Source organism: Balaenoptera musculus, chromosome 7 (genome assembly GCF_009873245.2).
Source record: "Balaenoptera musculus isolate JJ_BM4_2016_0621 chromosome 7, mBalMus1.pri.v3, whole genome shotgun sequence".
Taxonomy (NCBI): Eukaryota; Metazoa; Chordata; class Mammalia; order Artiodactyla; family Balaenopteridae; genus Balaenoptera; species Balaenoptera musculus.
The window spans coordinates 23,397,494-23,424,237 of NC_045791.1; the positions used below are offsets into that span (position 1 = coordinate 23,397,494).

General features: G+C 37.9%; 1 protein-coding gene across 1 annotated transcript; it reads right to left on the bottom strand.

Moving 5' to 3' along the window:
* Positions 1 to 1,313: 1,313 nt before the first annotated feature.
* Positions 1,314 to 18,217, bottom strand: LOC118898476 (60S ribosomal protein L4-like). Its single transcript, XM_036858897.1, has 3 exons — positions 18,213 to 18,217; positions 13,311 to 13,313; positions 1,314 to 2,743 (listed from the first exon to the last, which is right to left on the bottom strand). The coding sequence occupies exon 3, from the start codon at positions 2,713 to 2,715 to the stop codon at positions 1,399 to 1,401; it is 1,317 nt and encodes a 438-aa protein (XP_036714792.1). The 5' UTR covers positions 2,716 to 2,743; positions 13,311 to 13,313; positions 18,213 to 18,217; the 3' UTR covers positions 1,314 to 1,398.
* Positions 18,218 to 26,744: the final 8,527 nt, after the last annotated feature.

Consider the following 26,744-nt stretch of genomic DNA (forward strand, 5'->3'; position numbering starts at 1 on the left):
GGCTGTTGTTAACAAAGTATCTAAACTGGGTGGCTTTAAACAATAGAAATTTATTTTCTCACAGGCAGAGGCTGCAAGTCTGAAATCAAGGTATCGGCAGGGCCGTGCTCTCTCTGATGGCTCTAGGGGGGCAATTAGTTCCATGCCTTTCTCTTAGCTTCTGGTGTTGCTGGCAGTCTTTGACAGTCTTTGCCTTGTAGATGCATCACTCCAGTCTCCAATCTCTGCTTCCATTGTCACATGGTGTTCTCTCTGTGTCTGTGTGTCTATCTGTGTCTCTTCTCTACTTATAAAGACACAAATCATGTTGGACTACAGCCCACTCTAATGATCTCATCTTAATTACATCTGCAAAGACCCTAGTTCCAAATAACATCACATTCACAGGTACCAGGGATTAGGGTTTAAACATTTTTTGGAGGGGGGGTTGGAGGGTTACAATTCAACACACAACAGGGTGTTACAGTTAATTTTTCAGTTTTTTTTCCCTTCTGTACTGACTTTAGTCCTGAATTCCCATTTAGGATGTGACTCTATGGAACATAAATGTAAAGATATCAGAAATATTTCACAAAAAAGTGTTTTGTTTTATGTTAAGTTTCTTTTCCAGTAAGAAACATTGATTCTTGTGATCTGAGATTTCTAGATTACACATTTTTCTAAATATTCAGCTGTAACCAGAGAGTCCCAAAGAAGATACTAGAATAATAGCCACTTTACTCTTGACATGTCCTTAGGTTTTACCTCTTCTGTTAACATTTGCTCTCCCTACCTCCAAGCTGACAGTAGAAGGAGCAAAGATTTAAGAATCTCTCAACCACAATTATGTTTAATCTGAATACATAATCATACAGAAGAGAAAATTAAGCCAAATTAATGTCAAGTATCTTTGAAAGAAATAGTTTTCCTGAATTTAACCGGTTTCCCTCCTTTGCTTTGAGGCAGCTTTAAATTCAGTAAATCTTGAAAAGATAGGGCAAAATCTCACTAATTTATATGAAAAATAAGCTATAAGCAGATCTACTTTTATTATTTTGAAGAACTGAAAGAACTCTAAGGCTCTCTATAAAGTAAATATTGGTTAAGAACTGACTCTGGAGTCGAACAGGCTAGGTATATATAAATTTTAGTTCTACTACTTACTTAGACTTCCCATCTGTAAAATGGGCATAATAATGATATAAAAGGTATTAAATAAAATAATTCAAGAAGAAAATTTAGTCCAGTTCCTGGCAAAAAAAAAAAAGTTCAAAATATTAGCAAAATATTCATATGAAAATAACTATTCTTTCAATGAATTTTTTTTTTTCATGTTTCTCACTGCCTCTTTGATCAGGTCTTTATTCAAAATTAGCTGTCCAAAATGATTTGACCTTTACCAAATAAACAAATTTAAGTTTATGAAGCAGCCTTCTTTTCCTCTGTGGTGGGTTTCTTTTCGGTGGGTTTCTTTTCTGTGGGCTTCTTTTTAGCAGGCTTCTTTTCGGCTGCTGGTTTCTTGGTCACTGCAGCCTTTTTTCCCACCAAAGCCTTCTTTGGCTTCTTTGGCTTCTTCAGCTTCTTAACACGAACAGCCTCTTTTCCCTTCTTTCCCACCACAGGCTTCTTGCCTGGAATCCCCTTCTCATCTGATTTGGCTTCTAGTGCTGCTGCTGCCCTATCCATCCGGATTTTGTGGTTCTTGGCCTGGCGAAGAATGGTGTTCCGGAGCATGGTCTTTGCATATGGGTTTAGCTTCAACATGATTCTCAGGTTTTTCAGTGGATTCTTCTTCAGGACTCTGCGATGAATCTTCTTGCGTGGTGCTCGGAGGGCTCTTTGGATCTCTGGGCTTTTCAAGATTCTGCTAAGGTCTGTATTGAGCATCTTGTGTATGGGGAGGTTGTAGTTACTCTTGAGGGAGGCAGCTTTACGCCAGGTGCCATACAGCTCATCTAACTTGCGGAAAGCACTTTCAGTCCAAATGCAGAAACATCCCACATGCCCACCAGGGGCAAGTTTCAAAATGTTCAGTTTGCTTACATTAAGCAGAGTAATTCCAGGGATGTTTCTGAAGGCCTTGATGATACCATTGTCCTCATTATAAATGATGCAGGGTCCCCTGCACTGGATACGGCGACGGTTTCTCATTTTGCCTTTGCCAGCTCTCATTCGCTGCGAGGCGTAGACCTTTTTGATATCATTCCAAGCCTTAAGTTTCTTCAGGAGCAAAACAGCCTCCTTGGTCTTCTTGTAGCCTTCAACTTTATCTTCAACCACTAAAGGAAGTTCAGGAACTTCCTCTATACGATGACCTTTAGACATGACCAGCGCTGGTAAAGCCGAGGCAGCCAACGCAAAGCAGATGGCATATCGTTTCTGCGTTGTATTCACTCTGCGGTGCCAACGTCGCCAGGTCTTGGTTGATGCAAACATGCGGCCCCCACGACACATATTTCCAAAAGCACCCTGGCCAGAACGGTGAGTGCCGCCACCTCGAACCCTGGGAATTCGAGCCACAGCTCTGCCAGTACCCCAAGACTCAGCACTGGTTTGATGACCTGCTAATTCACTGACAGCATAGGGCTGTCTGTTGTTTTTGCGCAAGTTGGTGTGAACAAAGTTCACAATATCTGGTCGAATGGGAGCCTTGAACACAGCAGGCAAAGTGACATTTTTGCCAGATGACTCCCCCTTTTCAGAGTACACTGATATCAGTGGACGAGCACATGCCATGGCGGGGAGAGGAGAACGCCACACTCCTCTCAACCCGGCGGCTCCCACAGGAAAAAAGCCAATGAATTTTTTTTAATACGTAATTTTTTCCAAATTGCTTCAGGCTAGATCCTGAGGTAATTAAGAAAATTCATCAGACATTTTTCCTGACTTCAGAGATCTCCTAATTCAAGTGGGAAAGCTCACAACTAATTTTAAAAATCATCAGAGTAGAAATGGGGGCAAATATGGTTAAAAAATAAAGTATGTGGGCAGGGTCTAGAAATATCTTATTTCCTAAGAGTTTGAAACCAAGCAGGACCCTGCAGGATCTTCCTGGGGACAGACGCCTATGTCCCCCACCTGCCTCTTATTTGTAGAAAAGCTTTAGCCTCCTAGGCCTTCCCTGAGTTCCAAAGAGCAAATTTAATAAGAGAAGTGAGAAAATGTAGAAACAAAGAAAAACAGTCAAGCAAGACAAAATAATAATAGTTTAGCTATAAAACAAAGTCAAGGACTTTTAGTTCCTCCTCAAGGGCTATAGATAATATCCTGAGTCACATCCTTGAGTTGTTTTGCAGATACTAAAACCCCCATGAAGTGGAAGAAGTTAACTGCATGCTGACTACCAGCACGTAGACCTCAGACCAGTTGGAAACAGAAGGCTGAAAATTGAGATTCCCGAAACATCACCCTGTTATTCACCATCAACCAATCAGAGAATTGTGTACGGGATAATCAGGCACCCTGAAACCCACACCCCTAATATTGCCTTTAAAAACAATTTTCTAAAAGCCATTGGGGAATTCGGGTCTTTTGAGCATGAGCTACCTATTCTTCTTGCTTGATGCCCAGCAATATATGCTGTACTTTGCTTCACCACCACCCGGTGTCAGTAGATTGGCTTTGCTGAGTTGAGTAGACCCAAGTTCGATTCGGTAGCAAGTTGGAAAGAACAAGAGATGGGAGATCAGAATGTGAATGTTATTCTTAATTGCCTCTGAATCTACCATGAAGAGAACATCTTGGGTGTTCTCCAGTAAAACTACACCGGTTTATGTGCTATTTCTGATTTATTTACAGAAAACCATGCATACTATATTTTATGAGATATTCAAGTTCCCATAGTGATTTGACAGTACATGATTTTTGCCTAATGCTCTGATATTAAAAAGCAACCTTACTGCATTATGTAAAGCTCCTGTAAGATAGCACAATCTTACTGAAGGATAATTTTACAATTTATACAAAAACAATTCTTGACATGTAATTCCACTTCTATGAATTTATCCTCAGAAAATAATCAATATGCACAAGTATTTAGCTATTAGCATGTTTATTCCAGGCTATATATGCTAAAAATTGGCAAAAACTGTACAAATATTTAATTATAGGAGATTTGTTGAATGTTTTTTATTTAAAAAATCAATAGACACATAGTCATTTAATACTATTATAAATTATATGTAATAAAATTGAAATATATCTATGATTTTTAAGTAATAAGAACAAATTATAAAATAGCACATACTCTTTAACCCCACTTATTAAAAAATTGATATAAATCATATACACATAGGAAAAAGTCTGTCAGAAGATATGCTGAGTGTTTGTAATTTTCTTTATTTTGCCTATAAGTGTTTCCTATTTTTTCTATGCATGTTTAACGAGCATAATTTAAAAATCTTATTACAAGAGAATTGAGTAAGATGGTTTATAGCCACAATCTGAAACTTAGGATTTATTCAGCAGAACAATTAGGTTTTGTTGATTTTTTAAAACCTTTTTATGGAAAATAAAGCACAGATTTTATTGTAAAAATTTAATCCTTTTGTGTTAAAATAAAACAGGGATATAGAAAATCACACAAGAAATATATATCTTAATAAATTATTATAAGGCAAGCAACTTTGCACCCACTACCCAGGTCAAAAATAAAACGTTGTCAGTGGCTCCAGAAGCCCTTCCACGTGCCTGCCCTCATCTCATTCCCTGTCCTCTCACCATGAAGTAACCATTATTCTGACTTAAGCAATTATTTCTTTGTACTTATCATCCAAATATGCATTTCTAGACACAATTGTTTAGTCTTGCACTCACGTTTGATACCACTGGCAAGATTATAGGTGGTGGTATGTTTTTTCATCAGGGTTTTCCCTCTTTTTGTATAGTTAGAAGCAGCTTATGGTCAATGATCTGTTTATTCATTGGAAGTGGCAAAATGGTGATATTTCAGTTCTGTTCTTTCTTTTTTATGTATTAGTTGGACTAGTTTTATAAAGAGCCGCTTACCCTCATCTATAATTTAGTAACCCAGTGGTAAAGTTCATATAGGGAAGGTCAGATAAATGCTTGATTCATTAACTTCATTTACTAATTTGTTATCATGTCTCAAGGGTACCAAGTAGTTATCTGCTTTTTAAATCATTATTATTCTATTGATTTAAACATATTTGATGAGTTTCAATGAATTGTACGTATCTAGTTTGAAGCTTAATAAGAGCCTCTTCAACTTTGTTCTTGAGTGCTTTTGACTTGACTCTAGTAGTCTTGGACAGTTTCTTCTTTAGCAGTTATGAGAAGTTTCAAGCTCATCTTGTACTTCCTTGCTTTGGATATGGAATTAGCCATTTCCTAAAGAAGAAAATAGTATTGTGAAAAACCTTGGAAAAATAGTATTTTAAGACTACAGGATATCTGGACAATAGGGATCTTTATTGATATTGTGCACAGTCATTGTTTGTATGCCTTTTCAATGGCTAGAGCTAGAACGTATACCAATCCATTCATATCTATATACATGCATATGTACGTTTATACATATATATGTGTATATTATAAACTCTCTCATTAGTTCATACTACTTCCTTTTAAGTCAAATTTAGAACTATACATTGTGTTAATGAATCTCTTCTCTTTTTTAATTAATTAATTAATTTATTTATTTATTTATTTTGGCTGTGTTTGGTCCTCGTTGCTGCGCGCGGGCTTTTCTCTAATTGTGGGGAGCAGGGGCTACTCTTCAGTGTTGCGCACGGGCTTCTCATTGTGGCGGCTTCTCTTGTTGCGGAGCACGGGCTCTAGGCCCATGGGCTTCAGTAGTTGTGGTGTGCAGGCTCAGTAGTTGTGGCTCACGGGCTCTAGAGCACAGGCTCAGTAGTTGTGGCGCACAGGCTTAGTTGCTCCGCGGCATGTGGGATCTTCCTGAACCAGGGCTCGAACCTGTGTCCCTTGCATTGGCAGGCAGATTCTTAACCACTGCGCCGCCAGGGAAGTCCTTGAGTCTCTTCTGTATTACTTCTATATCTCCTTTCTACCATGCTAAGAAAACTGCTTTTCAAGGACACAGGGAAGGGTAGAATTAGACTATCCCATAATTTTTCTTTTACTTTTTTCCACATTATACACACATTAGACTCAGAATAACTTTACTCATATCACTGCCATCAATATTGCATTCTTACATATACATTCTCCACTCTTTCCTCATTTTTATAGTTTTGCCATAGCTACTCTGTCTGAGCATATAGCCATTTCATATTATACTCTCTTCCTTTTAAACCTCGTCTAGTCTTACATTTACAAGAGCTGCATCACCATCTATTCTCTTGTCATTTGGGTTGTATGGAATTTGATCTCTAAGAATTCTCAAGAAAGACTCATGGAAACAATATTCTGTGAGTCCTTGCCGTTAATATAAGTTTGTGTCCATTATTTGAAAGTCACTTTTGCTGGCTATAAAATCACTGGCTCATATTTTCTTTTTCTGAGTATTTTAGTATTGTAACTCTTTTATTTTAACAAAGTATTGCTGTTGAAAAGTCTAATGATAATCTAATTTTTTCCATTATAAGTAACTCACTGTTTTGCCAGAGAAAAGGATTCTCCTTTTAAAAACATTTAGAAAATTTAATAGACTATGTCTGTATATTTGTCTCAGATATGTGATGTGCTTTTTGTAAAATATGGAGTTTCAGTTTTTAAAAAAATTTCAGGAATGCTTTCATGATTTTAGTTTTTGTTCTGTTCCTTTGCTTCAGTTTTCTTTAGGGACTCCTATTTCCATATGTTAGATCTGGCATATTGTTAACATTCATCACTTTCTTTCAGATCTCTTGTATCTTTTTTCAATTCTTTTTTATTAAAAATCTTTTCATCTTGTATTTCTCTTAAGGCATCATTTTCTGTGTTTATTTCTCTTGTGTTCCTCTAATTTAGTATTCATTTTAAAAATTATGTTTTCTTTTAGTTCAATTTCTCACCTTTAATTCTATTAAATTGTTTCTGAATTTTTCTAATTTTGATTTATATTTTCTTTAATATGTTGTATCATTTATTACTATCTTTAGCTCATTTAAAAATAGAAGGTTATAAAGGTTTAGCTTTGTTCTGTCCCTTGGGCATGTCTTTCTGGCCTGCAGTTAATGGTCTGTAAGGATTTTATTCTGCCCCTTATTCTTTCTCTCTTTTCTACAGCAACGCTGCTCATATTGATTTCAATACTTTTCTGTTGCTCATTTTTATATGAGATCAATCTTCCCAAAATTTTAGAGGAAAACATGGTTCAGGGTAGATTTGATCACTTCACAGAGCTCTTCTGTTGTTTTTGCGTAGTGTTCAAAATGATGATGGCTTGCTTTCTCAGATTTTTGGTTCTCTCCCCCCTCCACACCCACACTTTTAGCTGCACATTCTTTCCGTCTTCTCTGATTGTCACTTTCCTGCTACATTTTAATGTCACACCACCAGTTTCTTCTCAGTGTAGAGCCTTATTCTGGAAGAAAGCCTTGGCTAGTCAGTTTCAATGAGTCATAGAATGTAGACTTCTCTCTCTCTTTTTAAGGTTTTATTTTGGGACCTTTGTACCCACTGGAGACAGAATTGGGCAAAATCTTTTCTAATTTCAGCTGTTGTTTTCAAATTGACCCAACATGATTCCCAACAGCTACCTGTTAGCTAGTTTAAGGTTCTTCTGCCCTTGGGTGCATCACCGACCCTATTTTTTCTCTCTGCTCTCATCCTCACAAGATGCTGATACCATGCAGGTCTTGTGCTGTTGGTGGAGTCATCTCACCTGCATAAATATTGTGGTTTGTGGGAATACCTTTTGTGGTACTTACTGTCCATAGATTTTATGTATGTATGTATGTATGTATTTGCTCTCTAGTTGCTCTGTCTGTCTTTATCTGGAGATTGGTAGAGATTCACAAATGTGCCACTGCTGCTGCCACTTCCCTCAATTTTTTTAAACTCCAAAGAGGTCAGGTAGATATAGCCTCAAATAATTGGTTCATTTGATTCATTATTATCTGGTTAGTCCTATATATTTCCTGTACTCTGGCAATGAAAATAAAGTAAGGATTTGTCTCTCCTTTTGGATTATAATGGAAATATGAAATCACAGCTTGGAAGACAAAAGAAAGGAAAATCTCTGATTTGCAATGTATAAGAAAATGTCAGGAGCAATTTAGACCATAGCCTAGGGGCTTTCAGTGTACTCACATTAATGCCGTGGTCTGCTGCACTTTGGTTTATTCTGCACATAAACTCCATCTAAAACTTGCATTGGGGTTGACTGCAATCATTTACGCCACAAAATACGGTGATTTAATCACTCTACAAACTGATTAATAATTAACCAAGCAGGTAGATTTAGTTTTTTTTTTTTTTAATTAATTTATTTATTTATTTATTTTTGGCTGTGTTGGGTCTTCGTTTCTGTGCGAGGGCTTTCTCTAGTTGCGGCAAGCGGGGGCCACTCTTCATCACGGTGCGCGGGCCTCTCACTGTTGCGGCCTCTCTTGTTGCGGGGCACAGGCTCCAGACGCGCAGGCTCAGTAGTTGTGGCTCACGGGCCTAGTTGCTCCGCGGCATGTGGGATCTTCCCAGACCAGGGCTCGAACCCGTGTCCCCTGCATTGGCAGGCAGATTCTCAACCACTGCGCCACCAGGGAAGCCCCAGGTTTAGTTTTAATAAGTTTTATGCACTGTAAAATATATCCGGTCTGGGACTGCTCACCAATGTACTCACCAGCCTTATCTTCAGAGTCTGGTGGAGCTGACCAGGCCAGTCCTCATAATGCCACAAACCGAAGTTTTTAGTCATACCAGGCCACTTAGTTTTTTTTTTCCTAAAGCAACTGAGAGTGTTCTCAGAGTTTTAGAATCCATTTGCTCTCCTTACCGTCACAGGATCCCTTGTCTGGGAGATAACTTATTAGGCCCCTGTTGTACGTAGTTTACCGTATCGTCCTAGAAATAGGCAATAGTCAAGGGTACTACTATTTTTCCTACATTTTATTGCTTCACTTAACCTTCTTTTGGGTTTTAGGTTTTTGATCTGCATATCTTAATTAAACAAATGATGATGCTTAATTTTATGTGTCAACTGGGCTAGGCCATGGTATATTTTGGGTATTTTAACAAACATTATTCTAGGTGTTTCTCTGAAGTAGTGTTATTTTGTTTTGTTTTGTTTTTGTTTTTGGATGGGATTAGCATTGATTTAAATGCTAAATTTTTAGTAAATTTTGAGTAAAGTAGATTGTTCTCCATATTATGGGTGGGCCTCATCCAATCAGTTAAAGGCATTAAGAAAAAGGCTGTCCCCTAAAGAAGAGGAGATTCTGCCAGTAGACTGCCTTTGGACTTGAGCTGCAACTCTTCCCTGTGTTTCTTGCCTGTGGCTTACCTGCAGATTTTGGACTTGCCAGTCTCTACAATCATGCGAGCCAATTCCTTAAAATAAATTCTCTCTCCATAGACACATACATACACACACACATCCTATTGGTTCTGTTTCTCTGGAGAACCCTAATACACAAATTATCTATACATGGTCAGAAATATTACAGAATTCTTGCACTGATGTGCACATATTCTTTTTCTATTAGTCTTTCCTCTGTGATGTTTTGTTCACTCTTATGACAGTTTGTTCTTGTAGATGATTATTCAGATCAGACCTAAAGTTATTCCTTGGTAGGAATCTGTACCGAGGTAAGAAGGCCAAATTAGTATAGTTCTGCTCTAGGCCTTGAGAAAGGAATTGTACTTTTCTTTCCCTTGCAAATGGACTGTAAGATGTGAGAGACCTACAACAAGGTTGAAGTGTAAGGGAAAAGTGGGACTGCTTCCAGCCTAACCTGTAAACAAACAGCAAAAAGAGTCATCGTAAGTCCCTTATCGCCTGGTTATGCTTTTCAGGGTAGGATATCAGAAAAAGATTTGGGGCCAAGACCTTTTAGAGAAAAGTGGAGGATGTATTTATTAATCAATATAAATTTATCAATATATTTATGTCCACTGATAAATGAATATATATATACACACGTATACATATGCATATTTATATCAGTAACCAAACATAAGGAGGTAATTAGTCAAGAATAGTTCAGAAGTTTGGTTATTTTCTCCTAGAAGACAAAGTGGCAGTAATAAGTACTCGCAAAATTGTTTGTTGAGTTACAACCATATGGTTCTTAATTGTTATTAATGATAAAAATGAAAATAGCTGTCCAGAGGCAGTCCCTGTGCTGTAATAGCTACATGAATTAATTCATTTAATCATTACAGGAATTGTTGTGAAGGAAGCATTATTGCCAACATTTTATAAATGAAACAACTGAGTTTCAGAGAAGTTAATAACCTGCCCAAGGTTATGTGTGATTACATGTGAAGAATCATCCTGACGTTTCTCAAAAATCCATCATTAGTTTCAACTTCCTTCTATTTTTATTTCTATTTAAGGACAAGGGCAAGTAAGTTCCAGGACAGATTTTTTAAAAAGCTCAAGTTTCTAATCATTCTTCCCTGATTCCCCTTGGTCTGTTTAGCTTGATCTCTGGTACATATTTCTCCAATACACTTCTTATGTGCAGTATAATGTTTCCTGACACTCGGACTCATGGAGCAACTTGCCCAAGATTGCACAGGGATTAATGGTAGAACCATAAATTAACATCTTCCGTTTCTCTATTCCCTAACTTTATTGAGCTATGTTGCCTTCCCAGAGATATATTATGGATAACAACATATCCTTTTAAGTAAGGGAAACTCACATAAATTTCTCGTCTTGAAAATTTAAATAAGAAATGAATAGGTATCATACACCTAACAAAGTTGTTACATCAATATTTTCATGAATACCGTTCTCTAAAGAAATTATGTCCATTCTCCCATGCTAATTCTCCAAGTAATCAGAAGGACAATAATGTTAAAGGGTGAAGTATATTATCATATACTAGTTCTATATTGCCTAGGGACTGTCACTCATTACTTTAAAAGTTCATTTGAATTTTTGTTGAATAGAAATTGTAGCTAAAAGAAAAACCCCTCAGGCAAAATTAAGCAGGAGATATTTTACATACACAGAAAGAAAAGGGTTAATTAAACCATCACATTTAGAAACACTTTTCTAAAACTTTCCTTTTACAGGAGCTTTTTGGGCAAATGTATGCAAATTGTACACGGATTTGGTGGACAGTAAAAGGATATTGTAAAACTTCATTGATTATAAATTCTAGAGAAAAGATAAAATGGACTTTGAATGAACTGAGTCCATTTGTTCCATTATGTATATTTATCTGCATGCATGTGAAATTTGCAGAATTGAAACTCCACTTATTGGACACCTGCTATATGTCACACAGGGCTAAGTGACTTACATTTGCTATCTTATTCAACATTATATTTAATCTATGAAATAGTTACTGACATCCCCCATTTTACGTGTTAGAAAAGGAAGGCTCAGAGTATCTTGCATGAAGAAGTAGCAAATCAGGCATCCTAACCAGTCCTGACTTAATCTCCAGGCTTTTTAAGTGCCCTGTACACATTCCTTCCATATACCCATATTCATTCCATATGAGTACAGAACTATACTCACATATCTGAGGTATTTGTATTTCTCTGTTTAACGTTAACAGAAATACCTATTTGTTTTATTTTGAATAAACTATTATTGGTCCAATTAACGGAGCAAAATTAACCATTCATCTAGTCCCCATTTGCTCACTCACACAATATTTTCCCATAAGAAACATATTTAGTATATTTTATAGATCCCTTCCATTTCTAAATTATCAAGATTTTTAATGGGAATAGATGATAAATTTGATTAAATGCTATTTGGCACATTGAGATGAAGTTGTTTTCCTTCACTCTTAAACCTTTATGCAGTGAAGAAAATCAAAAGACTTCATAGTGTTGAACTATAGGTGGCTGTGGTATTATATTCTTTTAATGCATTTAATATCTATAATAGATTTAGTATGCACTTATTTTATTTATGAGATTTTACACTTGTGCTGCTGTCACAAGAATGAAAGTGATTGTCAAGACAATGCAGATGTGGCTAAAAGCTGTGAGACAGATGAGCATGTGAAGATGGCTCCTGAGATTATGGGACTCAGTTGCCCTTGCTCTTTGGATGGACCAACTTCGGTGGTCTTCAAATCCCCTGAAAATGAACTACTGCCTCACTAGAGTGATGATGCCCCGAAACCCTCTGGGAGGATTGTGTGTGTGTGTGTGTGTGTGGGAGGGGCATGGAGGAGTAGTTAACTGTATCCCTCTGGCCCATTCCCAAATGAAACCATTCTGGCTATGAGCTTTCCTGCTAATCTGGGAAGTCAAATATAAAAATATTTCAACTGAATCAGGGAATACTCATTCCTCTTAGCACCTTTGAATCTATGATTAGGCAACGCTGATATATCAGTTTATGCATACTGGATGGGTTCAATCAGGAGGCAGTACCACAGGTCCCCCTGGTCAGACAGAATATTCTTGAAGCCTACCGATCTTGCAGCATTTGTGTTCAATAGTTCATTGCTGTTGTGTGGATTGGTAAACTTTTTTTTTCCCCAATATGTTTTCTTTTTAATATACCCTCCGCCAGAATACATTTCTTCTTAGAGAATTGGTGATATTTTAAGACTATGTTAAGAAATCTGAAATTCCTAATTGGGGTTACTGGGAATATGTAAATCACCAGAAAATAAGCTATCCTGCCAGCCCCACAATCCCCAATTGGGTAATAAGTCTTTTTATTGACATATTTGTTCATCTTTTTTTTTTTAACATCTTTATTGGAGTATAATTGCTTTGCAATGGTGTGTTAGCTTCTGCTGTATAACAAAGTGAATCAGCTATACGTATACATATATCCCCACTTGTGTATATACACTACCAAATGTAAAACAGATAACTAGTGAGTTGTAAACTTTTAAAGTCAGTTTCATTGTATCTTCATGAATTGAGTTAGTACAACTGTTTTAAAGATAACAACCAGAATAGAGAATAATAAAATGAATACCTATGGTAAGAAACAAATGAGTACTGAATAATTTGAAACTTTTTGTATTCTGTTCCCTTCCTCCACCTGTAGAGGTTTAGCACCATGTTCACGGTGGTTCCTTTCCTTCCCATTTGTGTTTATATAATACAGTGTTCGTAGTTTACAATATGGGTTTACAATTCTCTGTTGATGACACATTGTTATGTGCATCTTTTTTGCAATTGATTTTCTTACTTAATATGTTGTTTTTCAAAACTTATCCCTGTTGATCAATTTTGTAGACATGGTTTATACTCTTTAACTGGTGTGTAAATTGTACAGACTTATCACACCATGTTTTATACATTTCACTACTGGTGGACATTGGTTATTTCTATTTTTATATTTTTACAGCAAATCTTGCAAAGACATATTTATATATGGCTTCCTATCTCTCATATGAAAGTTTTGCAACCCAAAATAGAACTGTTGGTGGAAGAATAAGCTCATATTCAGATTTACTATATCTTGCCAATTGTTGTCCAATAATGAAGGTGGTCCCACTTTGTGTCAGCTGGTGTTGGGAGGCCGGCTTTATACCAAGTGAAAAATAGCAGCTTGGACTTCCCTGGTGGCGCAGTGATTAAGAATTTGCCTGCCAATGCTGGGGACATGGGTTTGAGCCCTGGTATAGGAAGATCCTACATGCTGTGGAGCAACTAACTACTGAGCCTGCGCTCTGGAGCCCGCGAGCCACAACTACTGAGCCCGTGTGCAGCAACTACTGAAGCCCGCACGCCTAGAGCCTGTGTTCCACAACAAGAGAAGCCACCGCAGTGAGAGGCCCGCGCACCGCACGGAAGACTAGCCCCCACTCGCCGCAACTAGAGAAAGCCCGCGCGCAGCAACGAAGACCCAACACAGCCAAAAATAAATAAATAAATAAATAAATAAAAAGAAAAATAGCAGCTTGATCATTCAGAAGTAGCCTCAGGGGACTAGAAAAATGGTTTGAGGGTAATAAACAGGTAGGTAAATGTCACTGAAGAAAAATCTTTTTAATTCTTCTACTCTATGAAGGGTAAACACATGGTCCATGATGACCATGATAAAATGGAACAGTGCACTTTCCTTCATTTTGATGGGCATTTCTACAAGTCTCAGTCATGCAGAAGCTTCAATTCAAAATTTTACCATAATTTCAAGAACAAAAGAACAAATTGAACATGTCTCATTGGAAAGGGTTCCATGTAGTTATTGTAAATTATTTTTCTACTGGCCTCTCTCACTTCACTCAGAGCTTTGACTCCTAGAAAGATCCACCAAAGGAGAGCCAGCAGTTTCAATGGCCCAGATCAAATCTATATCCAGAGATCCTGGTAGGATGGGCAGAACATCTTTGTCTAAGGAACCTCGAAGTCAGGTAAACAATCACCCATCTGGACAGTGTGCCTTTTAGGATACAAATACAATTCTAATACATGCCAAAAAGAAAAAAAAAAAAAAAAAAAGGCGCAAAGAGAGCATTGGCAATAAGCTGACATTCAAACCTAAGCAAATTTATTTAAAAACTATTTACTGTTTATCACAGAATTTATTGGAATTTGGGGCTTTATATTTCTGTGTGTGTGTGTTTAGCTAAAAAAGCCTAGAAAGATAAAGGAGAAATACAGACATGGGCATTGTAGGGTACTGTAAAAGTTAATGTATAGTAATTTCATTAATCAATCAATAGGGTTTGAAGAGAGAAATGAAATTTAGGCAGAGATCAGAACAGATCATACATATGAAGACTGTGGGCTTATCCAGTTTCTCTTCAGCTATTTTACTTATTCTGGGCAGTTGGGAATGTGACTTTTGCTTCTGTTTTTTAAAATTTGTGTTTGATATAAACATCAAAACATTAAATAAACATTCATTGACCAATTTTTCTGGGCTATATGTTTCGCTGGGTGCTTGGGGATTTTATATCAATAGCTACAACCAACTGAGCATTTATTCTGTGTCAGGACATTTACATGCATTTTTTTCAAAAACCCTAAAATAACACTGCAGGAATCATTAATCTTTTTCAAAAATAGATGAGGAAGTTGAAAAACTTGTTCAAGTCTATACCGCAGTAAGTAGCAGATCTGATCTTCAAAATCAAGACCATTCTGATTCCAAGGTTTGTGTTTTTTACCTATAGTTTTTTCATAGATGTAAATATGCTTTCTTCACCTTTCATTCAGGAATTTCAGAGGCCAATGAGGAGAAAGACAGACCGTCACCTCATCGAATTCCTTAGCTGAATTCCTGTTTCCTCCCTTGCATCACTTCAGGTCCATTTTTCACAGAACAGGTAGGTGATACTGTTTTAAACATGAGTTAGATCATGTGACACCTCTGCCTAGACCCCTCAGTGGGAGCTCATTTCCACTCAGATAAAGCCATAGTCCTTACAATGGCCTACCTGGCCCTGCAGATCTTTTCATTTTTCTGATCTCACTTCCTACTTTCTTTCCCACTTACTGGTGCAGTCACCCTGCCCACCTTTGTGTCCCTTAAACACTCAAGACAGGCTTCTGCTTCTGGAATTGCACTGACTGATCTTTTGCTAGAAGGATCTTCTCACCTTTTTTTTCTTCTTCTCTACCCACACCCCCTCCCCACTAACGGTACCATGGTTTTTATCTGCTTCGTTCACCATTATAAGTCCAATCCTAAAGGAGTGTCTGACACATAGAAAACCTCTATTTAATATGTATTGAATGAAGATAAATGAATGATTAAATGAATAATGAATGAATGAGTAAGTGAATGAACGAACGCAAGCAGTAATATCATAAAGGCATATGCACGTAGTTAAGGGCTCTCCAAATCTGTGAAATCTACAGAAGGCTTGACAGAAAAGGCACTTCAGTGACCTAAAGGATGAGTTGTGGCTATCCTGGTGGACGAGAAGGGAAAGAGATCTCCAGGAAGAATGAAACACATAAGCAAATGAATAGAGTGGCTTAAAAAAGCATGGTTTGTTTGGGGAACTACAAGCACAGTTCCATACTAAATAGACATAGCATTTGAAAGAAACAAATTCTAGAAGGGAGCCAGATTATGATGCTATGTGTATCAACCAAGATCTTAGCAGGCAACAGATGAACACTTCACTTATAAGGTATTCTCAGGAATATATCAGTGAAGGGCTCTTTGCAGAACTGTGGGTAGGGTTAAGGGAAACCATCAAGATATTGTAAAGCATTCCACAGCTAGCAACATCAGGGAGTTGTTGTCACCCATAGATCTGAAGAGAAAGGGGAGAAAGTGATTACAATAAGACAGAGAGAGTAATTGCAGCTCTAGGAGAGGACTCCTTTTCAGTTGAGAAATACAACCAACTTGCCGCCTGGGGAAATTAATACCCTAAAGTCATTCTTCTTTCACCTCCAGTCTCTTGCCATTACCTCTCATTATTCAACCCAAACAGAAGCCAGATGGCAGGGAAGCTAATTGATGATGCTAATATAGGTCAGGCTCCCCTGGGGCACATAAGCAGGATGAAGAAGGATAAAGAGTAGATCTAGAGGGAAAGAGAGAATATCCAGTACAGAGGTAAGATGTTTTATTGATGTTGTTGGGGAACCATTCAAGAATTTCACACGGGGTAGTTAAAAGTCAGATTTGATAAGAGAGAAGATGCCTCTGGCAATAGAAAAAGAATAATTGTAGAAAATTAGTGAGATGGGAGAGAGGGAATGGCATTAAGTGGTATTGTGAGGATCCTGGTGAGAAATTATGAGGGTCTGCACAGAGCAATGACTGTGGACCGGGAGAGGAAAGACCCCAAACTAAAGACATTACAGCAATTTACATCACAGCTAAAGATCTCTCAGGAAAGACTACAGGAAGAACAATTATCGATTTCCTGAATCATATATTAGCTTATATGTCTGATATGAAGAATAACTGCTTTTTAGCTTCATTAAGACTTTGCACCTTGCATGGAGAGGATACTTGCTCTGAAATTCAAATAGTCTTCTTTACTCATGGCCAGTAATGATTTTAACCAAGATAGAAGGTACCCCCTCCAACTAAATATTTGATTTGATTATTGAACTGTAAAAAGAATCCACGTTCATTTAATTTCTAGCATTTTTCCTAAGGACAAAGAATATTAAGAATACTAACTATTATTGTACTTCTAGCTAGCTTGCTAGCTAGATATATAGATAGACAAAAGTCATGTGAACTTGGGCTGAGTAATGTTTATATACTCATGTTCCTCGTATAACTGAAAAACCCAGCAAGTCTTCCAAAAACTCATTGGTCAAAGCCGTTTAAATGTAGCAAATAATACATTAATGTAAAAGATGCAAATCATGGGTTAAAAAAAAGTTTGAGTTAGGCCAGACTGCAAAGCCTTGCCAAGGTTTGAGAATTGTTGAGAGGAATGAGTTGACCTTGGCTGAAATCACTTTCAATTCCTGTAAATTTAGGACACAAACAATGTGAAGGGCGTGCATGAAATCACAGACACATGTTGCAGAGAGGAGAAAGGGATCCCCAGTGCCTCCCTTATTCCTTACTGAAGTGTATCCCAAGGTTTAAATCCTCAGCAGCCCATTTGGATAGAGAAACCTGCCTGGTAAGCTGGGTCTAGAACTACAGGCTCACTATTCTAAATACTCCTTATACCAGGACCATCATGTGGGGAGGAACATTTCATCACTCACGAGTCTAACTTACATAAGATAAAATTCTTGCTTATTCACAGTTGCACATTTCTATAATCCTGAATCCTGATTCTGCCACTAACTAACTGTATAACCTTGGGTAAGTTATATAGACTCACTGTGCTTCATTTGCCTGATCTATAAAATGAGATAATAATATTACCTCCTTTATAGGTTTATTGGGTAGATTAAGTTCATTCATGAAAAACACTAGATGGGCACTTGGCATATAGTAAGCATTTTAAAATGTTAACTATGGTTTTCTTTCTTGTTGTACCACCAAGCCTACTCAGAATTTCAGGGGAGCAGGCTTTTTAATGAACTAGATAAAAAGAATGTTCACAGTGCCTGGAGGATATCTATATCATCTTTTTCTACCTCTCTATCTCTCTATCTCTCTCTCTATCTCTCTATCTATCAATCTATCTATCTAATCCATTCATCCATTTATCTATCATCTATCTATTCCATAAGAAATTACTGGAAATAGGAAAGAAGAGAATTGAGGACAAATAAAAATGAACAAGACAAACTCAGAAGAGCAGAGAGACAACAGATTAGACCAAAAAGAGCTGCAGAGAAGTGGTGTAAGAATAATAAGAATCAGACAGAGATAAGGCTGGTAGAAGTTAAGGCAGAGGCGTCCATGATGGAAGAGAGAAAGCATTAGTCCACATGGCACATCGATGCAGGGGGTATTGCTATATTAGAGCTTATTGAAGTTACTGTTTTCTATTTATTCTACTAAAATTTATGGAGAATCTACTATTTAAAAAGCCTGAGGATTGACAGATATAAGAGAACTTCTGTCAGCAAGAAGTCTCATCATGGAAGAAGTGTTTATATCTAGTGTGTTTTTTTTTATAAGAGCAAGAAAGTGACTATCTTACTTTATAAAATGCTTTGTTAATATTAAAAAATGATTATAAAGAGGTGGGGCCCATAAAATAGAGCCATTTGTCATATGTAGACCCAATTCTTCTTCAGGACTAAATATATTGTCTCAGATAAGTGCTATACTGCATCCAGGGATGCTCATGATAACCAACCAGTCTTCAGTGTGATGAACTTGGGGGCTAAGAGCTCCAGCCATGAGCCTGTCCTTTGTTGCAATATGGCATACAAATATCAACACATTCCATGTGCACCAAGTGTAAACTGTTGGGAAGCAAGGCTTTACTGGAGCTTTTGACGGATGTCCTCACCATTTTCCTTCACTATAGAAGCTGATAATAATCTATTAATTGATCAAAATATGAATATTGTTTACGGGATATATTCATATTTAGGTGTTTTTTCAAAAGGTTTTGCTCAAGTAGCATCATTTGTAATATGTGCCTAATAAGTTGTATGCAATACACAACTAAACAAATTCTGGGAACTAATTTTTCTTGCCATTAGAATAAGGTCATTGAGGTGTGATTACAACTGCTGAGATAGCATACAGCTTTCCCCCCATCTTGGAGGGAGAGGATCAGACAAAGTTCACTGAAGAGTCATTAATCCATCTTCTCCAGGGCTGTCAGCCCAGCAATACATTTTCATAATTGATCATTTCCAACTGGTTACTTGACAGGACCTCTATTTCCAGCATTTGTGTTAGGAAAAGTGAAGCACTTCCCACCTTCAGTTAAATGATATTTAACCCCTGGATGACTTCATGTAGTCTTTGATCATCACTGGTAAACTGTACTAGAACTTCTAATGGTTTTGTTTTGTTATTTAGAACTTCTACATTATGGATAGTTTGAGGAGAGTTGAGAGTCTGCTAATTAAATTCCTAGAAAGTTTGAATTTGCTAACGAGAGCTTAATGAGATAAACATGAGTATAAAACTAGTCAGACTCCTTTACAAATACAGAATATCCACAAAGGAATTAAAAAATGCAAGGTGGGGAAGGGCTGAGGGGAGTAATTGAAAAAAATAGTTCAGGAGTTCCTTGACGTCGCAGTTGTGAAAAGTAAAATTTTTTTAGCATGAGTGATGTTCGTTTATATTCTCAATTCTGCCAGGGAGATTGTACCTTCCTGGGGAGAAAGACCTTATTTTTCATTTTACCACCTTGATATATGTTATCTTACCTTTTGCCCACCATGTTATAGCTATTTTAATGCCTTTAAAGTTAACTGATCAGCCAACACGTATATACTTTAAGGGTTCTAACTGACCTTGATTCAATGGAACTGAGTACTGCAAGAGAGAAAACAGACTCAAAGATATCTTACAATCAGAGAGGCTTTACAACTTGTATTCCAGTTTCTAATCATTCTACAGAAGATCATCCTGTAGGAAGACTCTAGAGATGTTATTAGAATATTCAAAGAGAGTTTTCAGTGACTGTGTGCAGCGTATTTCAGGATTCCATTTTAAACTCAAAATTCTTCAAAGTAGACCGTGGATTATGTATCATTATTTGAAAATGAAGTGGTCAACTTTTTAATCTCTCACGAGGTCCTTTGAATTATCTTGTATTTCTAAGAGTCTAGAAGGCGTGTGTGCATAATGTAGAGCATCTCCCATGTAGGTGTCCCTTGCTGTGGTTTGGGTGGGAATTTTAGATAACTCCTTCACGTGAGCATCAGGTCTTCTTGAATGGTTGCTGCTTTTTTGGGTCCTTGTTGCCCGGTGGGCAGCAGGATGTCACCAGGAAGAAGGGTAGAAATGATTATTTCTGAAAAAGGGCAAGTGTTACATGGGAGAAACAACAAAACCTTATTCTACTCGCATCATTTGTAAAGTCCCATTTGACCTTAACTAAGTGGAAGGGAGCACTGGGTAAGGAAATTAGACTCAAAGATACTTTATTATCAGAGCTGTTTTTCAGGATTATTATTGCAGTTCATAGTCATTCCACAGAATGTCATCATCCCAAAATACTCTAGAGATGCTATTAAAATATTCCGGGAAAAATTTTAGTGACTGTGCACAGCATATTTCAAGATTCTCTCCACTGTGTAATGATGTAGAGGGTACCTAGTAAATGTCTCAAAATAGGCATTTTTTTCCATTGGAAAGCTAATGAATAATTTTCATTATAATTTAGAGAGAAATTAGAAAAGGGAAATAATTTAAAGCCTACTTAATTCATCCTCATTTCTGATAATAAGCCCTTCTCTACTGAGCCCTGCCTCTGCCCTTGCTTTTTAAAAGGATATTTAGCACATGCTCCTTCTTATCGGGTAACCTCGTTGGAATTGCTGGTTAAGTCACGAGAAGAAAAAGAAAAAAACATGAGGTCAAGATTCTTAACGACCATTTATTTACTGATCTAGAGTGTTAAAGAGCCACTAAGAGGCATGAGGGCATGTTAATGGTACCAAGGTAGTTTTGACCTGATATCTACTTTCTCCCTCACATTATATGAATATCTCTCAAGAGTGTGACCAAAAAAAAAAGCTCTAAAGAAAAAGGACTTTAGAAAAAGACATAGGCAAGGACCGGGTGCTCCAGGACACTCTGTCAGAACTCTGGCACATTGGCTGGTATGTTCCAAAATCCTTTGCTTCCATCTGAACACACAGATCACACAGATAACTCACCAATGCCAGAAGAACAGTGTGAAAGGTCTAGATAAGCCCTTGGAGAGGGGATGCCCTTGAAGCTCAGGTGTTATTGTCCAGTCATGGGGTTAAGGAAGTTTTCAAAAAGTCAGACCGCTCTCCTTCCTGTAATTCCACATAGTTGTAGTGAGGCCCAAGTTAGTCCGAGATAAGTTACCTCCAAAAAGCATTCAAGCAAACAAGAAGGAATTATAAATGTATGTGCACTGAATGGAGATCCTCATGTCAACCTTGCAGAATTAGTGAATCCCTGGGCTGAGGTCGGGATAGTTCGAGAAGGATTAGAAGATTTTCCATGTGCCTAGTGTGTTCCATAGTGGAGAAATGTAATAGAGATTCTACTACAACATGTTTCTTAAACATGAGTTAGGCTTGTTTAGAGTAAGCTATGCATAAGATGAAATATGTTTCCCTTGGCTATATAAAAGTTTGGAAAGACTTGGGTTTATATGTTTCTTCTAGTACTTTGTAAGTGAGAATACAGTACTTTGTAAGTGAGAACACCTAAAACATGCTAATTAACTATGCCTGCTGTGGAATTCTTTATCTGTGAAGTAAGCCTAGTTAAAATTATTTCCCTGCTTGACACCAGGATTTCTCTTAAAGAATGAATGTCTTTATTTACGAACATGTTCTAACTGGGGTAGAGATAGTGAAATTTTAAGCACATGAGTTTGTAGGAAACAAGGGAGGAAAGCGACAGTCCATCTATTCAGATAAGTTGGTAAAAATTGCCAAGGGACTTTGTGTAACATGGGAGAATAATGCTCCATTTTAAATCATCTGCTATATAGTCTTGCAATGAAGTGCTCGTCTCCAGTATCCCCTGAATCTCTTCTGTGTAAAAGTCTATAGCAAACTCTGTATCTCCTACGAATGGCAGTTTGGGTGAGGGAACATGGAATCAAGAGTTGAAAAATGGGTCCTAAGAGTAACTCAGTAAGTAAAAAGCAGTTAGATACATATAGAAAATTAAGAGGGACTTCCCTAGTGGTCCAGTGATAAAGAATCCACCTTCCAATGCAGGGGACGAGGGTTCGATCCCTGGTCGGGGAACTAAGATCCCACATGCCACGGGACAACTAAGCCTGAGCACCACAACTACTGAGCTCGCGCACCTCAACTAGAGAGCTCACGTGCCACAAACTGTAAAGCCCATGCGCTCTGGAGCCTGTGCGTCACAACTAGAGAGAGAAAACCCCCACACCACAACTAGAGAGAAGCCCGCGCGCCACAACGAAAGATCTGCTTGCCGCAACTAAGACCCGACGCAGCCAAAAGAATAAAAAATAAAGAAATATATATTTAAAAAAAAGAAAATTAAGAATCCATCAGGAGCATGCAAGCAAATTTGGAACTGCAGGGATTAGTGGAAATGTTGGAGAAGGCATTGGACTTTCCATATGAATAGGATTTTTTTTTTTAATATCTTTTTTGGAGAATAATTGCTTTACAATGTTATGTTAGTTTCTGCTGTGTAACAAAGTGAATCAGCTATACATATACATATATCACCATATCTCCTCCCTCTTGCATCTCCCTCACTCCCTCTTGCATCTCCCTCCCTCCCTCCCTATCCCACCCCCCCATCCCACCCCTCTAGGAGGTCACACAGCACCGAGCTGATCTCCTTGTGCTATGCGGCTGCTTCCCACTAGCTATCTATTTTACATTTGACTCTGCGGAGATCTCGGGACAGGATGACTCTGCTGATATCTTGATAAAGCAGCTGATACGGTTGTGAGAATATAAAATTAGATATGTAAGCACATTATTTCAACAACTCCGTCACGTCCACCTTTCTCATAAATCTGTCACTTCTCTCTCTTCACTTCTCCTGGGTTTCAATGCTCTCATGTTTAGCACAGCTACTCAAGATTTCTACTCTATAATTCTACTTGGATCTGCTCTTACTGATAATGTTCTATTTGAAACTCTCTGGGTCATTAAAATGGGGATAATAATGTCTTCCTCAAAAAGTTGTAAGTATCCACTAAAATAAAATATAGGAAAGGGGCAACTTATAGAATTCGAAGGGCTATAAAATATAGGTTTTATATTTCAACAGCAGCTCACAACGGCTCTAATAAGAGAATAAAATACAACAAATAGAGGCTCTTCTCCAAACAACTACCTTCTTTTCTGGGCAGCAGAGCTGGAAGGAAAGTTAGTGACTCTCTAGCACTTCTTTTTTTTCTTTTTTTTTTTTTTGGTGACACCATGGGGCATGTGGGATCCTAGTGCCCTGACCAGGGATCGAACCCATGCCCCCTGCATTGGGAGCACGGAGTCTTAACCACTGGACTGCCAGGGAAATCCCTCTACAGCACTTCCTGATGGAACCCTCTGTTTAACTACATATCAGAACCAAAGCTCAGTTCTCTCAATGGCCAGGCCAGGGCCCTTTGTCTTTTCCAGGGGCCTCTGTGCAAAAGGATGTGCTCTCAGTAACTGCAGACTAGTTAATATAACAGACTTGAGAAGTCCTGGCCCCTCAGGCCCTTCACATCCAGAGTATCCTTTCAACCTAACTTTCAATTTGAAGAACAAACCATACATGGAGATGGATGCCAGGCACTTAGAACAAGTTCTTGGATTGGCTATCTATTTTCATTTGGTGGTCATCACTGGACTTGAACTATTTCAGAACTTACTGAATATGAATAATGGCTTGATCCTTTTCATTTCTTTGCATGAGAATTTGGTAGCACTGATTTAGAATGGGTTGAAGGTGGGGTGGGAGTGAGGCCTGCCTTTCTCCAGAATTTTTCCTGCTGTCATTTAACTCAATTCCTCCTGGTTCTGGTCAATGGCAACAACATGTTGCCCTGCTATCCTTTTAAATACGTGTTGACAATTTTGATGTTTCACTCTGTCTTCCTATATCCTCCAAACGGAGCATGCACAGTTCTCTTAACCTTCCCACATACATCTTATTTTGTAAATTCTCTAACATCTTGTGACTTCCTTGAAAGCTTCCCATCTGTTTTTCTTTGAAGAAAGCCATATAGAAAATCAAAGGGCAACTGGAAATAAAAGTGCAAATATATCTTATTTTGCTTTTCTTCTCTGCTACATTTTTCTTGTTTGTTTCTTAGGAGGAATAATTTACAAAAGGTAATAAACCTGATACTAAATGAATAATTCCCTCTTTCTGAAAACAACACAATTTAGGTTTAGATTTGGTGCTGAATACAGTTGAAATCAATGCCTGCATACAAAAAAAGTTTAAGTCCATTGGTAAAGAGTTCATTAGATTGGATATTGTATGTAATCTTTTTTTTTTTAAATTTATTTATTTTTATATTTATTTTTGGCTGTGTTGGGTCTTCGTTTCTGTGCGAGGGCTTTCTCTAGTTGCAGCAAGCGGGCGCCACTCTTCATCGCGGTGCGCGGGCCTCTTCACTATCACGGCCTCTCTTGTTGCGGAGCACAGGCTCCAGACGTGCAGGCTCAGTAGTTGTGGCTCACGGGCCCAGTTGCTCCGCGGCATGTGGGATCTTCCCAGACCAGGGCTCGAACCCGTGTCCCCTGCATTGGCAGGCAGATTCTCAACCACTGCGCCACCAGGGAAGCCCTGTATGTAATCTTGATGATGCAGATATGAACAGGAATATGGGTGCATTCCTTTTTGTAAGCCTTTATCTCAGAAGAATTCAAGATAACCTTAAACCATCCTTTGTCAGAGTTTCTTGAGAGACAGAATACATTTTGAAGCCACTCAGTATTTACTCCATGTTGAGTCTTGCCTGTAATCTTACTTTGACATTGAACAACAAACAATGGAAAAGTTTTATTTTTAACACACACACACACACACACACACACACGTGTTCATGGTCCATTTTCATGATGTTGGTTTCTGAGGTTGTGGTGTTAGTTGTTTCTGCCATCTCTCTTCCTTTTTTTTTTTAACTAGGAATGCTAAGTGTGTCTCCTATGTCCAGATTATTATGATGGTGGGATTTGTCCAATATGGGTTTTACTAGGAAAATCAGGGCAAAACATAAAATGTTTTTGATAAAGTCAGTATTTTTTTTTAAATTATTTATTTATTTATTTATGGCTGTGTTGGGTCTTCGTTTCTGTGCGAGGGCTTTCTCTAGTTGCGGCAAGTGGGGGCCACTCTTCATTGTGGTGCGCGGGCCTCTCACTATCGCGGCCTCTCTTGTTGCGGAGCACAGGCTCCAGACGCGCAGGCTCAGTAGTTGTGGCTCACGGGCCTAGTCGCTCCGCGGCATGTGGGATCTTCCCAGACCAGGGCTCGAACCCGTGTCCCCTGCATTGGCAGGCAGATTCTCAACCACTGCGCCACCAGGGAAGCCCAAAGTCAGTATTTTTAATGTTTTATCTAAGACAACAATAGTATTCCGAAGGCTGACTTTCTCCACCAGAGATTTTAAGAGCTCTTACAATAGAATTTTTTTTATCATTTCTCTTTTTTCCAAGAGTGCATAAGAATGGCAAACAAAATCTTTAATTTTGATTATTTATTATAATTACGAGGGCACTGTCAAGAAATGAGTCCATATAAAATAATTTCTAATTTAATTTGAATCAGTAAATATATAAGCACCTTACTTATAAGATAGTAATTTATTGATTTACAGGAAAATTGAAAATCAATTTGAAATTGATTTATAGGAAAAGAAGTCCTTCCCCTGCTTCACCCCTCCCCCAAAATGCAGAGAAGTGAAAACTTACTTAATATACATGGTGTGCTATGTAACGACATAAAAATCTAAGAGTGCCCCCCACCCGCCCTCCAAATTTGGTACTAAGTTTTTAAAAGATTTTTGATAATGTGATGGTTAATTTTATGTGTGACCTCGACTGGGCAATGGGGTGCACAGATATTTGGTCAAACATTATTTCTGGTGTGTCTATCAGGGTATTTCTGGATGAGTTTAACATTCAGATTGGTGAATCAATAAAGCAGATTGCCCTCCCCAATGTGGTTGGGCCTCATATAATCCACTGACGACCTGGATAGAATACAAAGGCTGAGTAAGGAAGAATTTTTTCTCCCTGACAGTCTTTAAGCTAGGATATTGGTCTTCTCCTATCTTTAGACTTGGATTTAGACTAGAGCTTACACCATCAACTCACCTGGTTCTCAGGTCAGACTTGGTGTGGAACTATGCCATCGGCTCTCCTAGGTCTGGACTTCCCAACCTCTATGATTGCATGATCCAATTCCTAATGATAAATCTAAATTATACACACATAATATGTATAGTATATACTATTTATGTAATATAAGCCTATATTGTATTATATTATAAATAATATACATATATGAATAAGTTAAAGGTATTAGTCAGGGTTCTCTGGAGAAAGTGAGATATGTCTTGTATTGGTTCTTTTTCTCTGGAGAACCCTGACTAATACATTTAACTTATTTTAATGCTATGAAAATGCTATAAAAAAGAAAACCAAACTTGTGCTAATTTTCAGTGTAACACACCCCTTTTCTTACCTTTATATTGTATTTTAAAATTCAG

What these genes read in the sequence shown, in the direction of transcription:
- LOC118898476 (XM_036858897.1), bottom strand. Translation starts at nt 2,715, where the DNA reads ATGGCATGTGCTCGTCCACTGATATCAGTGTACTCTGAAAAGGGGGAG.